Source organism: Raphanus sativus, chromosome 4 (assembly GCF_000801105.2).
Source record: "Raphanus sativus cultivar WK10039 chromosome 4, ASM80110v3, whole genome shotgun sequence".
NCBI classification, from domain to species: domain Eukaryota; kingdom Viridiplantae; phylum Streptophyta; class Magnoliopsida; order Brassicales; family Brassicaceae; genus Raphanus; species Raphanus sativus.
The window spans coordinates 27,756,068-27,772,136 of NC_079514.1; the positions used below are offsets into that span (position 1 = coordinate 27,756,068).

The 16,069-nt window shown below is 35.0% G+C and overlaps 1 protein-coding gene across 1 annotated transcript; it reads right to left on the minus strand.

The window, feature by feature from the left end:
* Positions 1–1,365: 1,365 nt before the first annotated feature.
* Positions 1,366–2,052, minus strand: LOC108828994 (RING-H2 finger protein ATL52-like). The gene has a single exon (XM_018602640.1). The coding sequence runs from the start codon at positions 2,050–2,052 to the stop codon at positions 1,366–1,368; it is 687 nt and encodes a 228-aa protein (XP_018458142.1).
* Between the last annotated feature and the right edge of the window lie 14,017 nt (positions 2,053–16,069).

The window sequence follows — 16,069 nt, forward strand, 5'->3', positions numbered from 1 at the left end:
ATTTGATCAAAAAACAAAAGCATCCAGATGAAGTCATCCACCAGGTTCTTCAAACAGTGGAGATCTATTTTAAGAAGGCTGCCTTGAAATTGTGTGATAATCTATATTATATGAAATGTCTTAGGTGATTTTGTGTCTGTTTCTTAGAGTTTCTCCAATGTATGCCTTTATATTTTTCTCTAAAATAGAGATTTCTATGGAATTGATCCAATGTATACATCTAAAATAGAATTCTTCTATTTTAAAGAAAAACTATATTTTGAGATTCCATTGTTATTCGTTCTTGAATTTCTAAAATCTCAATATAATTTTTTGTTACTGGTTTAAGAATTTTCAAACTCCATTCAAATCTCTTGTTATTCTAAAAGTCTTGTTATTATTGATTCTCTAATTATAACTAATCTAGTGTTATTGGTAGATGAATTCTATTCATTTTTACTCATAAGACTCAATTTTCAAAATATCATATGTATACATGTGATTTTCAAAATCTATGTAATAATTCTTAGCAAATATCTATTGCACCTTAAATCCAAATTATATGTCCAAAACTATAATTCATTACATTTTATATACCTTTACATTTTTGAATGTATAATTATATTTATATTGTTTTATCATTTTGAATATATAATTATATTTATAAATATTAAAATAGTTTGAAAAATAGTTTGAAAAAGCATTTTCAAGTTTCAGAAAGAAAACTTAAAAAATAAAATTGAAAAATTGCTTTTTTTAATAAAATATCAAATTTAAAACATATAATTCAAAATTATTTTTAAAATTATTATTTTTATTATTTCATTGGTACTCTTTATATATCTATAAAAAAAGTTTGTCTCTTTAATGAAATTTCTTTTGGTAAGCCTAATTGATGAAAATCTTTGCCAGTCTAAGTTATAATCAAATTTCATAAGTCAAGATATATACATTTTCCCAATCCACATAATTTTTAAGATCTATCAACTCTTAAAATTTACAAACTCCATAGAAATTCATTACCCAATAACCCCCCTAAGTTTGAAACCAGAAAAGAGAAAATATCTCATAAGGTTAACCTTTTAGCTTGATTTCATGAAACAGTCTCTTTTCTTTTATTCTTGAAATTTATTTTACTTTTTTTACTATGTACTTTGGTTAATCGATAATACAGTATTAATTATAAAATTTAATAGGTTATTAAATGTTTTGAGATGTATCAAAATTTGGCATATATTTTGCTGAGTTCACTTTGAAAAGAGAAAATTCAACATTATTATAACAGATATATATATTTTTTTATTATAAGGAAACCAAAGAAAGAGAACAGATATATATTAGAAACAAGTACCATGAAAGGGAAAATGACTAAAAGAAAAACATGAATCATGCCTCTGAGTATTTAATGGCCATGGGTTTTTGACCTAAACACACCGTCTTTGAGATATGTTTCTTTGGTCGGGGATTGTGGATATCATCACGACAAGTTGGACATGAATGATTGCGGCGTAGCCACGTGAGAATACAATCCCTATGAAAACAATGGTTGCAGCAACGCAACTTTGTGATGATGGTGCTTGTACTATGAACAAACTCCTTAAGACAGATTGGACAAACTGGTTTTATTGGTATTCTTTGACCTTTAGAGTCGTAATCGTTTAAGTCAACAACGTCATTGATATATGTTTCTTTGACCGCTTCAACTTGAGCTTCAACCAAGAAACCATGACCTGTTTTGGATAGTTCAATGGCCTCTTTGCAGATTTGAGGAAGGATGAGCCCTTGAATCCAGCTGTCTATGATTGTCTTAGACAAGGCGTTACACACATAACCACTGCAAATTTCTTCCCCAGCAAGAAGAAAACTAGGTGGGATCTCGAACACGATTGCGGCTGATGCAGGTAGGGTCTTTTGTGATAGCAGATTTTCACAACGAATGCTATTAAGCCTCACAAAAGACCGTTCAACTTGTCGGATTAAAATCGAGAATGACCCTGAAATCTGAGAGTCAATGACGGCATGCGTCTTTGATTCATAGTTTACAGTCCGTGTCGTTGACACGATGCCGTCCATATCGTCATTACCAAAGGTTTGACAAGTGCATATCTCTTTTAATTTGTTCATCTGATCATTTGTTGTGTTCCGCTAATAGATCTGTTGTTTAATATTTATTGAGAAGAAGGGATTAGAAAAAGGAATTATTATTGGAAAAAAAGAACGCGTTTTCTTTTTGAAAAAGGAAAATATATATATGAAAAAAAAAGATCTATATTATTATTTCAATGATGATTTTGCTGATTTGTTATCTTATTCATGAGTTTATGATAACTCACTAGTTTAACTAATATTATTATTAAAAAATATTAACATACAAATTTAGAATGATATTTAAAATAATTAATAAACATATATTAACTAACTCTACCAATATATATACTATTTTAAGAAAATATTTTAATATTTTAATATATTTTTATTTATCATGATATTTAGGATATTAAATTAAAAATAGATATAAAAATAAATACAAATTCTACCAATGATATCATAATTATGCTTATCTAATATTTAGTTTATGATTCTAATAAATAATATGATATCAAATTTATATGATTCTTATTTTAATAATTGATCCAAATAAATATTATTACAATATTAAACTTAAGTTTAAAAGTAAAATTTCATTGAAATTATTTTTTCGTAAAATATAAATTGTATACTCATGTTAAATATTTATATATTTTGAATATTAAACAAACATATTCCTAACCTGAAATAAATTAATTTGTATTTGTACATGATGAAACACCAAATTTTTTTTGATCCGTTACTACAAATGTCATCAAAATAGTTATTTAAAACCAAAATAATAAATATTATATAACGACAATGAAAATTAACCACATATATATATATATATATATATATAGAAGCATGAAAAAATTAGGATAAAACATTAAATAACATTAAAATTTTGAAAATAATATAAATATAATCTAAGAGAATATAGAGATTATATTTTGTAATTTATTATTTGAGTTTTTGTCACACTTTTCTTAAAATCTAAATTGCAGAAAAATCGGCTATTGTTATTTTGTTGATGTTTTATAGGCCGTGATTGTTTATGATCTTTTTAATGCCATTATATTTTTCTCAGTTCACAAATACAATAAAATTTAGTTTCAAATCTAAACTTCCTAATTTGATTATTATTACTTTTATCTAAAATCTACAACCAATAAATAAAAATATAATACAAAAGAACATTATTTAATACATCAATTACCATCATAAATATTGAATTTATATAATTTAAAATTTTAGTCTAATTAGTAAAAATAAATATTAAAATTAAAATTCAGTAGATATATATACATATATTAGTCCGCACAAAAATTGTGATTTGACTGATTTATTGGCTTGACTTTGACCTGTAATAGATTGGTCATCGGTTTTCAAAAAAAAAATTGATCATACTAAACTGAAATAAATCAAAATAAAATTCTTTGCAACAATCCTCTTTCTATTATTTGAGGAGACCATTTTAAAATAAACATTTCTCTAATATATTATTATCAATTTTGCCATTACTTAGGTGTCATCATTAGGATCCACCTCAAAGCCTTTATTGGATAACCCTCTATTTACTAGAATAATTACATGTCATACCATTATCAAATAATACTACCAAATGATTATAGTATATGTTTCATTTATGCATCAATGTTCCTCCCCCCGTAAACCGAACTAGCTCATGTGTGTCAACGATTTTCATATATGGTAAATTCAAAATGAGCACCGGTTTAGTTATTTTCAACGGCAAAATTTTATTTACATTGGTATGTTAGCTTATTATATGTGTCTTGACCATACTATTATTTACATCGGTATGTGTCTTGACCATACTATTAATTATCTTATTACTGTATATATATTTTTGCCATTGACTATTACCGATCATGTATTCACGTGAAACAACCAGATTCATCTTCGATGTAATGATATAAATATTTTTTTATGATACTGATTAAATAGTTTTCGCTCGAGACTTTTTGACTGGTAAAAAATCTGTGTAATTTGATATGTTGCAAATTCAAATGTTGCCAGTGGTTGAGATATGTTTTTGATTTACATCGATATGTTAGTATGTGGAAGGATCATACTATTAGTTAGCATATTATATGTAAGAACCATTTATATATAATGCCATGTAAAAGTTCATACATTTTATATAACCTTAATTTACGTACCGAGTTAGTCTAAAAAAATACATTTAGGAATCTAAGTCTTTGTAGTTAAGGAAATTCGTAAATCAGGTCATGAATGTGCGAATTGATCCGAAAACTGTGTCATTCTTGAGACTTGATTGGTGTCGAGTTTCCTTTATAATTTCACTGATATTTGAATTACACAAATGTTTTATTGGTTTTAACTCGATTGTTTACTTTCCAAGTTTATCATGTGCATTTTGATAAGAATCTGTTTATCAGTTATAGTAAAAACATTATACACAAGGCGCCAGCCAATATATTTATATTTAAAATTAGAAATCTTAATAAATATAATTACCATGTTTACTATTCGTGAGACCACATCCTTCCTTATGTTGGTTGGAATATTCATTAAAATTTATTTAGAAATATATATTCCTTCTGTTTCAAAATGATTCATATATTAGGAAAATATTTTGTTTCAAAAAGACCAACATTTTACATTTTCTATACATATAATAATGATAAATAACAAATTTTAAGAAATTAAATTATGTTTATTGGATTTTAATTGGTTATTACTTATGAAAAAATGTTAAACACAAAAAACAATGTATTTACAATCAAAATTTAATAAGTTTTCTTAACATGTGTGATTTTTCTAGAATATGTATCTTTTAAAAACAGAGAGAATATATAGTAAGCTAATATTTAAAATACAAATATAAAATAAAATTTGTTGTATTCTTTCCAAAAGTTATAATAATTTGACGAACATCTAGCTCTTTTTGTGGCTTGATTTTAGGCGTCAAAATATGAAGATACGATTGGATCTCACGTTGCCTAAACCCTTACACTCACTATAAATATCGATGTAGCCTATTCCTAGAATCACATCACAACCTAAACTAAACGTTTTGAAAAGCATCATCGAAAATGAATTCCATCTCTTATTTGAAGCCTAAGAAATCTATGTGGAAGATTGGGTGAAAGTCATAAGACTTTGGAAGCAGTACTCGGGCTGGTGGTGAGACCATAGAAATAGTTTTCGTGGATGCAAATGTAAGTTGTCTTTAGTACCTATTTTGACAACATCTTACGCTTAAAAAATTGTTTTGTATCTGATCCCCATGTTTTTTGTACTGTGCAGAATTATAAAATACATGCATCGATCAAAAAGGAACTGGTTTCCCAGTTTGTCCTTTCTTTGTCCAAGGATGTTCTAAGATTCTTTTTAACTTCTCCTTGATTCTAATAAAAATAGACTATTTTACCTGTTTAATATTTTTATAAAATGAAAAGCTGTGTTATATGGTGGTTCTAGATTTACGAGTCTTATCGTACAGTTTAGTAAATGGTAACTTTGGATACACGTAAAAAGGTAAACCGATATTTTATTAGGATACTAATTTTACAAATATATGCTCAGGGATGCAATTTCAAATTGGACCCATTACACGAAATTTACATATCTTAAAGATTTGAAAAATATATCTTATTAATTGTAATTGTACATACATGGTAAAACATATGAATTGGCTTATTTTCTCATAATTTCAAATTGGACCAAATACACGAGATTTCTGTATCTTAATAGATTTTAAAAGGTATAATATTAATAATAACTGAATATGGATTCTATAATATCTCTGTGGTTTGTTTCGCTGTTATCTCTGTGGTTTAGAGTCCTTCTCCTGGCCTTGTAATAAGTGTTCTTTCCGGATTGTCTTGTGCCTCTCTTGTCCTCGGTGGCTTCGGTTAATGGAAGCTTTTTAAGAGGTAGAAGCTGTTGACTCTCCGAAGAAGGTTCAGTTGAGAAGGGAGATTAATTTCCAAGCGTTTGTCTGTTTGCTTCTTTGTCGGTATATGGTGTTTGGCGTGTGTGTTCTGGTTTGATTCCTTGGATTGAAGGTTCAGGTTATCTTGGTCTTCATTGTGAAAGTCATTGCATTGCTGTATCTTACTGGTGCTGCTCGCGGCATGTTGTCCGGCTCGTCAAACCCCGAAGTCTTATATCTATTCTCTTCCTTAAGGTTTGTGTTCGAGACTGGATGCAAGAGTCAAGGTTAATACTGTGTTTGTAGTAGTTTTTGTATGTCACCCGTTGTTTGGGTTTGAACTTCCCCTGTGTGGGCTATAAGCTTCCGGGGATGTTAACGTGTTTCCGCCGGATTTAGATGCTCAGTCTTGTGTGCTCTTCTTGTATGTTCCTCTGTTTCATCAATCAAAACCAGTTGGAAAAAAATTCATTTCTTTTTTTCTTTTTCTTACAACATTCTTGTATTTTAGTCAGCTTCTTAACTGGGAATAGTGCTGCTTAAAAGAATCTCAGGCCCTAAGCCTATCCTTAATTCTAAACCCAATAGACAGTCAAAAAGGTTTCCTTTTGGCATACAAGACTAGATGATAACCCGCGCCCTACGCTGGATGAGTTTTTTAAAAAATGTGTTATATTGACAATATACATTGTGTTATCAATAACTTTTTTTTTTACATTTGATTAGGGATGTGTCTTCGGGTACCATTTGGTTCGGTTTGTTTTGGTTCACTTTGGTTTGGTTATGTTCTAATCTTTGTGGGTTCAATTCGGTTCATATCTTTATGGTTCGGTTTGGGTATGGATTCGGATAATCCATTTAATTTTTGTTTAAAATAAAGTTCATATACACTTTAAGTTTCTCAAAATAAGAATAGTATATAACATACAAATTTGAAAAATGTATGCCAAAATACTTAATCTTAACATAAAAATTAGTTTAGCTTAAATATTTGGATAACAAATCAACAGATATTTTAAGTATATTTGGTATTTTGAGTATCATTTAACTTTTTAAACATGTATTTTTGACTATCCTATGCATACATTGGACAACTTAAAAACAACCATATATACTTTTAGGTATTAAAATTTGGACAATGATCATGTGATCATAAAACATAGGAATATGAAGTCTTATTAATAGTATTTTGGACAACTTAAAAACATCTTATAGAATTTGCATATTCTTTTAGATATTAAATTTTAAAATAACTAACATATTTAAGTATATAAATCTGAAATAACAGCCTCTTAAAATCTATCCAAACATTAGTTGGAAAATATAAAAAAATCAAGACTTGGTATTGTATATTTTTTTAAAGTTAACTTATCTATCGAGATAAGGTAACTTGCAATTTTGATATGGATATTGTGCAAGCACAAAAACTTAATAGCCTTTATAAAATTCTGAAAGCGATTTTAAAGTAAAAATTATTACTCCGAAAAATCATGAGATAACTTTAGAAACAAAGTTATCAAATGAAGCATAAAAAGATCCCAATATATAGTAATTGTAGAATTTTAACTCTCCACCAGTGGTCTATCAATATGTCGTGCTTAGAACAATGTAAATAGTATAGATGAGCAACAACATTAAGCAACAATGTGGGAACCGAAATTCGCACCGTCAATATTTCGTATATTTTAGGAAAATAGGAAAACTCTAATTTCCCAGAGGTCCCGGATTTCTGAGAAACCACACGTCAAGCAATCAGAACACGATAATAACAAAAAATAAAATAAAAATCGTAAAAAAGAGCAAGAAGGATTTTATTCCGAATCTGCGTATGAGCGTAATAACAACAGGATAACGTGCTTCGGCTACGAGAGCTGTTGGCGAGATCCTAGTTCTAATACCCGAAGGTGGCTAAACCTAATTGGGTCGCAGCTCGAAAAACAAAAACGGAAAGTTGCCTAAAATGCTCTAAGTGCTAAGTTGCTCTGGAAAAAGTGATGCCCTCTATGCCTCTCGCCTAGAGCTCCTTATATACTCCCTCCAAGGTCGGTTTACGCTTCCCCCTTTTGCCCTTAAGCCGTCATAGTCGAAAAATGGGAATATTCCATTTTTTCCGATCTTCGTGATTATCTGCGGAAAGTTTCCATTTATCCGCGGAAACTGATGCTTATCCTCCAAGCATAAACCGTCATAAGGTTTATGGGTTTTTAAGAAATCGTAAGTGGGCCTCGAGTCAAGTTTAGGAGCCTTTGGGCCGTCTTTTTAATTCGAGACGTTTTTTACGATTTTTCTGATAAGGTTAAGTTTCCGCGGTTTTATCGTAAACCGAACGGACAATTCCATTTGATCGAGAGATCAAGAAATGGTTAGTCGTGGGTTGCGGAGAATAGCTTTACGGACAGTCGAGAATGCATTGTTTTACGTCGTATAGTCGTTTCGGAAGACTTTAGACGTTTCGGAAAATAGTCGATGTACGAATGCTCGATCGCTATAGCGACCGAGATCTATCCGCAGCTCGGTCGCTATAGCGATCGAGCTCTATACGGAGCTCGGTCGCTATAGCTTCCGAGTTGTAATCGAAGCTCGGTCGCTATAGCAACCGAGCTCTTGTTCGTGACCCAATCGCCATTGCGATCGGGCTTGTGCCGTGGACTGAGATCCGTTGTCCAAGCGTCCGAAACCATTGTGAAGCTACAATGCTCTTAGGATGTTTGTTTGCGGATGTTTGGACCTTTGATAACATTGTTTCGTTGATTTAAGAAATCGTTACTTTCATAAATCGTTGATTTCTTAAGTCGTTGATTAAGAAATCGTTGATTTCCTAAGTCGTTGATTAAGAAATCGTTGATTTCTTAAATCGTTGATTAAGAAATCGTTGATTTCTTAGATCGTTGATTAAGAAATCGTTGATTTCTTAAGTCTTTGATTAAGAAATCGTTGATTTCTTAAGTCGTTGATTAAGTAATCGTTGTTTTAAGAAATCGTTGATTAAGAAATCGTTGTTTTAAAGAATCGTTGTCTTAAAACAAGATTTTAAGGAATCTGCCTTGGAACTTCAAAGAGGCCGTTCTCTCAAACCGTGAGAACCCAGAAAACGATCAAGATATCAAATCGAAGCCCTCGCCGAGACGGGTCTGGTGAGCTCGGTCGCTATAGCGACCGAGCTTTTCCATTACCTCACTCCCTATAGCGACCCAGCTTTTCCGTAGCTCACTCCCTATAGCGACCCAACTTTTCCGTAGCTCACTGCCTATAGCGACCCAGCTTTTCCGTAGCTCACTCTCTATAGCGACCGAGCTTTTCCTGTAGCTCACTCCCTATAGCGACCGAGCTTTTCCTGTAGCTCACTCCCTATAGCGACCCAGCTTTTCCGTAGCTCACTCCCTATAGCGACCCAGCTTTTCTGTAGCTCACTCCCTATAGCGAGTGAGCTTGTAGCGAGTGAGCTTGTACACTCGCTTGTAGCGAGTGAGATTGTAGCGAGTGAGCTTGTATTGAACGAGCTCTCGGTATTGAGCGAGCTTCTATTTAGCGAGCTTGTTCCGCGGATTGAAGTCTTTGTTTCGAGAACCTGTTGTCCGAGTATTCAAGCTTCAGTTTTACGACAAGAACATGATCTTGTCGAAAAGTTCTTCGTAGAGATTTGAATGCTTGGATACCTTTCGCAAAGACACCGTCGACAATTTTTACGAATGATTTGATACTAACTTCGTCGTCAATACGAACCATTGGAGCTTGTTTCGACGCTGCGGACAAATTTATTCAAGAATTTTATCGTAAAAATTAGTATAAGTAATTTTTACGGGAATTATCTTTTTCGAGGAACATTTTCGAACGTTTATTTCGTTGTGACCATTTTTGACCCCAACAGTTAGCCCCCCAGCCCGTTAGAACTGTGGATCGTAGATGTGAGGTTCTAGCGTGCGATAAGACAAGTTAGTCAAGTTAGGTGGAATTAACGGTTGAAATGTTCGTTGAAAGTAGTATGTTCATTCTAAGAAGAGTGGAATCTTATAAGATTGGGGCTGCGGTTCGATGAAAGCTGCCTACGTACCCTTTGTCAAAAGGGATCAAGCCATTCGTAGTTCATCTTGGAGTTAAGATTCTTATGTCCTGTTTTCCAGTGAGACTTTATCGTCTAGTTATTTCGAGCATGTTGTTGTCGATGGTATTTCGTACTGGACCTTTGTCGGCCGCAAGAGTAGCCTCGGAGGCTGTTTATTTTGGCCAAGTTTGGCCTGTAAAAAATATTTTGCTCATATCTATAAAATCGTGGTTTTTATAAATCGAGAGAACTTCCGTTTATCGAAGTTAGATGGACAGGGTGTGAGTTGTCGTCTCATTCCTGCCTCTCCGATGATCACCGTGTCCATCGATTGTACAAAGCGAGATTTTTCATGGTTTACTGATTTACGCGAAGGTTCGTGAAACGGATAGACTTAAGTGAAGAGACAAGTTTTGGGATCTTGTATTGGGTGGGTATACTATGTCTGTGAGATGTTAAATACCAGCAAGGCTGGGTTTAGGGCAAGACCTAGGTTTACTTTCGGACTGAGGCTTTGCGATGACAAATCGGCTTTCGTTTTGCCTGTTTGCGATTTTAACCTGACTTTTACCGTTTTAAAATCCGGGAAGTGTTATCGGCTTATTATGATTTGTCTGGGTACGAGTCGGAGCTACTTCCTTTTCGAAACACTCAAACGAAATTTCGGTTTTCTTGTATAGTGTGCTATGGTATCCTGGTCGGATGTAAGAGAGCCTACCCTTAGGTGGCTTGTCTGTTTAGGACACTAGAGTTCGTTTGTTGTGATCAGCAACAACGATATAATGCCGTTTAGAAGGCGTATGAAATTTTGGTCGAAAATGTTTATTCGAGCACTCGCAATGCTGCGACTTTATTTTTCTTTTGCCATAAGAAGGTTTATGGGTTTTCGCTTATGATTTGATTTATACTTTCATCAAGTGCAAATGGTAGAATCCGAGTAGTCACTTCAGATTTTAATTTTGTCGCTTGGTCCGTATGCTACTTTTTAGCGAGCGTTTTCAGGTGTAAGCGATGAGAGACATGTGTCCGGACGTGATAATCGTTTTGTGGATACTAGATCCGTTGTCGTAGCCGTTTAGTAGTTGGCGAATTTTTTTGAGGATTTTGGACCAAAGGGTCGTGTAAATTTACCAGGGAGAAGCATCTAACTTCACTGTGTTTCGTGAAGTGTTGGCCTTCCGGAACTTTTTTTTGAATTTTTAAGAATGACTCGTATAGCACTAGGAGCTTTATTACGAGTGTTTGTTTTTATGCCGCATTTTATGGGGCGTATAGAACTTAATCTATTAATGATAAGTTTACATCTTCCGTTAACCATATGGTTGTTACGACTGAGTTTCGTTACGAAGAATTCATCGTATGATTTCCAATTCTGGGTTATACGACAAACTGCTTGCATAATAGTCACTTGGCGTTTCACGACAACTCGTGGATTGTCGATTAGCCGTTAGCCATTTAAGCGGTTGGAGCGGTGATCACTCAGTAGTTTTGGATTGGCATGGATGCTAGGTGCAGCCGTATAGCCAGGGAAGTTGTTGGTAAATGATAGTCGTAGAATATGTGCGGATTCGGTTGTAGGGTCATTTCCTGCTTGGACGTAGTCGAGGGTAGTAAAAGCAGGAATCGACAACCTTATGGAGCAAAAATTATCTACGACTGATATCCATTGGATCCGTTAATTTATTTTACGAAAGAAAACGGGTTAACCGTTCTTTCGAAGGTTTTTCTTTCTTTAGGAAGCAGGACGAGTGTGCCTTAGAATGTGTGGCGATCGTTTCTCGGTTTTTCGAGAGACTAGATCGGTTTACAAGTTCTGCCTGGAAAGTCAAGGAACAATGGAACAAGACTGGAAAATTTGCCTAAGACTTAGCTTGCTAGACTATCCACCTAGGTTTTAAGTTCCCTAAATTTTACGGCAGTTTTCAAGACGTTTCGTTCTTTTCCTACCAAAAAATTAAAACCTTGACGGAATTTTTAGTCGGACGTACCTTAGTCCCATTGATGATTCGAGATTGCCCCTTCTTCATTTTTCTTCTCCTCTTTTCTTCTGACTTTATCGAAAGTTTATTATGCGTTTAGGAATGGCCACTTTTGATTCAACGTCAAAGGACTTCGTAGAGTAAATTACCGAATTTTATATGAATTGGTTTTCGAGAATATCGGAATGAGGAAGGGATATCAATGTCGAAGTTCGTCCTCGTTTCTTCGTATCTCTGGTTTTACCAAATTGACCAGGTGCGCTTTGTATATTGTTGAAAAGTCTATCAACGTTATGAATAGATGCTTTCGACTCAACGTGGCAGAATCTGGTAAAATCACATTGTGTTTTATGCATCGAAGGAATTTTACGAAATCGTTGAACCAAAGGGAGGAGAAGAAGACAAAGAGGGGCGTTTTGGAAAGACGGGTCAATGGACAAGGCGTCACTCGAGTGAGGCTCTCAGTTCGTCAGGCTGCGAGCGAACTGGTTATGTTCCAGATATAATATTGTTTGGCTTTATGAATGATGTTTCATAAAATATGGCCGAGATTGATCTTACGAAAGCTGTTTCCTAAAGCGCTGTCGAGCTTTTATTTTTCGAGAGTTATTTCACAACTGCTGCCGAGTTAATTTAACGGAAGTCGTTTCGTAAAATTGTTATCGAGTTTAATTGTACAAAATCTTTCTCGTGAAATATTTGTTGAGTTTTGTCTTACGAAATGTGTTTCGTAAAAGTTATCAAATTTTAATATCGGAATCTCTAGCTGCGGTGAGGTGTAATTCTGGTGACTAATCTTAATCATAAACTTTCTCGTTTCCCTGGGATTGATCTGAAGGAGTTTTGAGTAGTTTTCCGAAAGTAAGATTAGTAGACAAAAGTCGAGAGTCCGCAACGAGCGAAATCTTAGGTGTCAGAAAACGTCTTAGCAATGAGGGATACGATCTCTCGTTTTGGCTTTGTTTAGTATTCGTTAACCGTTTTAAGTTTCGAGTGATTTTATAGAAATCACTCCACAGAGTCGAGACAAACCACATTCGCAACGGAAGTTGCTCGGAAGAGTTGTTCGGAAGAAGTACGGTAATTGATGGAACCCAGGACCTGAACCAGGACTTGGAGCAGACTCAGGACGATCAGATCAGTCCATCTGAGGTTCAGCCACTCAGCTGTACCAGATCAACAGACAAAGCCGTGTACCGGATCGACCCGAGTGCACCCTGACGCGACCTAAGGATGGATCCACGACCTGATGACCGAATCAGCCGACCCACAGGCGTTCTTCCCCGACCCATTCGTCATTCCAGAGCTAACAGTCAAGCCAGAACCCATGATCATCATGAAGAATCAGATTCCGGACTTAGCCTATCTTTCTTGGCCCGTTTGGGACATACCGCACGCCCGGATCAGGCTGATCTCGACTTTTCCGACCACTTTGATGATTTCATGATGATCGATGCATCCAACTTCTCCAAAGGGATGTTACTTAGGCTCTCTGAAGATTTGGGTCGAGCTATCTCTTCATTCGTTCATGGATCATCGATGATCAACCATGTGGGCAGCCTTGCGTCCGTCCTTCTCCTTACCGCGGACGACCTGATCATCACAGCATGAACCTGGACGCATCATGAACCTGGACAGTCAATGAACCTTGCCAAGTCTTCATCAATTTCCGCACATTGACTGGTCTTGGTCAAATTCATATTTTCTATGTCTTGTTTTCAACATTTCTATTTTCAATGTTGTCTTTTCCAAGAATTCTCTTTATGTTTCTTTGACTCACAAACACTATATATATGTGATGTCTCTCATGAATAAAAACACATCGATTTTTGCTTTGCTTATTTGAGTCTTCTCTCATTGTTCTTTGTCTCAAGAACATTCATAGTTTACTTGGTGAGGATATCTCCGAGTGAAACATCTTCGTTGTGTTGGACCGGTGCGTCACATCCGGCAACCTTCGAAACTCTGGTAGTATCTTTGGGCTTCCGCAACCCTTAGTGTCACCCTTCGATCCACTAGTTCTCAATCCATTCGGATCTGAGTTCATATCATCCGTACCGGTAGAGTGATCCGTATCTAGGTTCTATCAAGTGGTATCAGAGCCACTCAACCGGTACTTGTCTGTTCATTTTTTTTTCTCTCATCTTTCCATCTTCTTCGTCCATCTTCTACCTTTCATCTTCTTTTCTTTACAAAAAAAAAAAGTTCTACGAAAAACCAAGAGATCATCACATCTGAAGCTAATCAAAGACAGATTTGAGGGCAAATCTTTTTAAAGGAGGAAGGAATGATGCACCCCAAATCAGCAGCATAATCAAATCAAGAAAGTTTGGCTTATGGGTTTTGGATTAAACGAGATGGGCTTGATGATTTACGAAAACATGTTTATGAACATGTTTTAGCTCAAAAAAAGAAAGGCCCAACAAAAAATACAAGTCGTGGTCGAATAATATATCAGTCTGACGGTAATTCAGAGACTGTCGACCATGCGGAAGCACGAGACCAGCCGAAGAGTTCTGCGACCACAATCATTCAATTTTGGTCAACTCAAGACATTTATGAATTTTGGTCAATTCAAAGTCTTTGGTCAAGTCTTCCTTGCTTTTATAAGTTGCTAATTTCTATGTTTGACTAGTATTTTGGAATCAGACCTTTTGTATTCTTTGCCTATTATATAAATGCCATTTGATCAATGAAATAAAATAAGCTTTGAGAGATTATTTTTGGAACCTTGAGAGGATATCTCACTTTTCTTGTTCTTGGTGTGGTTAGCTCCAAATAACACTCTCTTTCTCGTTGGACCGGTGCGTCACATCCGGCAAAAGATCGAGTTTGCTTCCTTGTCGGACCTGTGAGTCATATCAGGCGACAATCAAGCACCTCTGGTAGTATCATCGGGCCTTCCGCAACTCTTTGTGTCACCGTTCAATCCATCAGTTCTCTTCGGGGTTCACCTCTGGTAGTATCATTGGGCCTTCCGCAACCCTTTGTGTCACCGTTCAAACCATTAGTTCTCCCTTTTGGCGAGTTCATATCCCCTAAGTCCGTTTGAGTGATCATCCTGCGTAAATGATGTGCCCTGAATCAGCAGCAGAAACAAATTAAGAAAGTTTGGCTTTTGGTCTCGAGTTTTAAACAAGATGGGCTTGATGATTTATTGAAATATGTTTATGGACATACTTCAGCCCAAAGAAAGAAAGGCCCAACAAAAAAATACAAGGTATGACCGAATAATATATCAATCTGACGGCAATGCAGAGACGGTCGACCATGCGGAAGCACGAGACCAGCCGAAGAGTGTGACGACTACAATCCTTCAATTTGGGTCAAGTCAAGACATTTATGATTTTCGGTCAATTCAAAGTCTTTGGTCAAGTCTTCCTTGTTTTTATAAATTGCTAAATTCTATGTTTGACTAGTCTTTTGTATTCCAACCTTTTGTATGCTTCGCCTATTATATAAAGGCTAGTTGATCAATGAAATAAAATAAGCTTTGAAGATTATTTTTGGAACCTTGAGAGGGTATCTCACTTTTCTTGTTCTTGGTGTGATTAGCTCCAAGTAACTCTTTCTTTCTCGTTAGACCGGTGCGTCACATCCGGCAACAGATCGAGTTTGCTTCCTTGTCGGACCTGTGAGTCATATCAGGCGACAATCAAGCACCTCTGGTAGTATCATTGGGCCTTCCGCAACCCTTTGTGTCACCGTTCAAACCATTAGTTCTCCCTTTTGGCGAGTTCATATCCCCTAAGTCCGTTTGAGTGATCCTATCCAATCTCAGGACGTATCAAGTGGTATCAGAGCTACTCAACCGGTACTTGTCTGTTCTTTTTCTCTCATCTTTCCATCTTCTTCATCCATCTTCTACCTTTCATCTTCTTTTCTTAAAAAAAAAAAAAGAGTTCTACGAAAGGCCAAGAGATCATTCTATCTGAAGCTAAAGAAAGACAGATTTGAGGGCAAATCTTTTTAAAGAAGAAGGGAATGATGTGCCCTGAATCAGCAGCAGAAACAAATCAAGAAAGTTTGGCTTTTGGTCTCGAGTTTTAAACAAGATGGGCTTGATGATTTATGGAAATA

What these genes read in the sequence shown, in the direction of transcription:
- LOC108828994 (XM_018602640.1), bottom strand. Translation starts at nt 2,052, where the DNA reads ATGGACGGCATCGTGTCAACGACACGGACTGTAAACTATGAATCAAAG.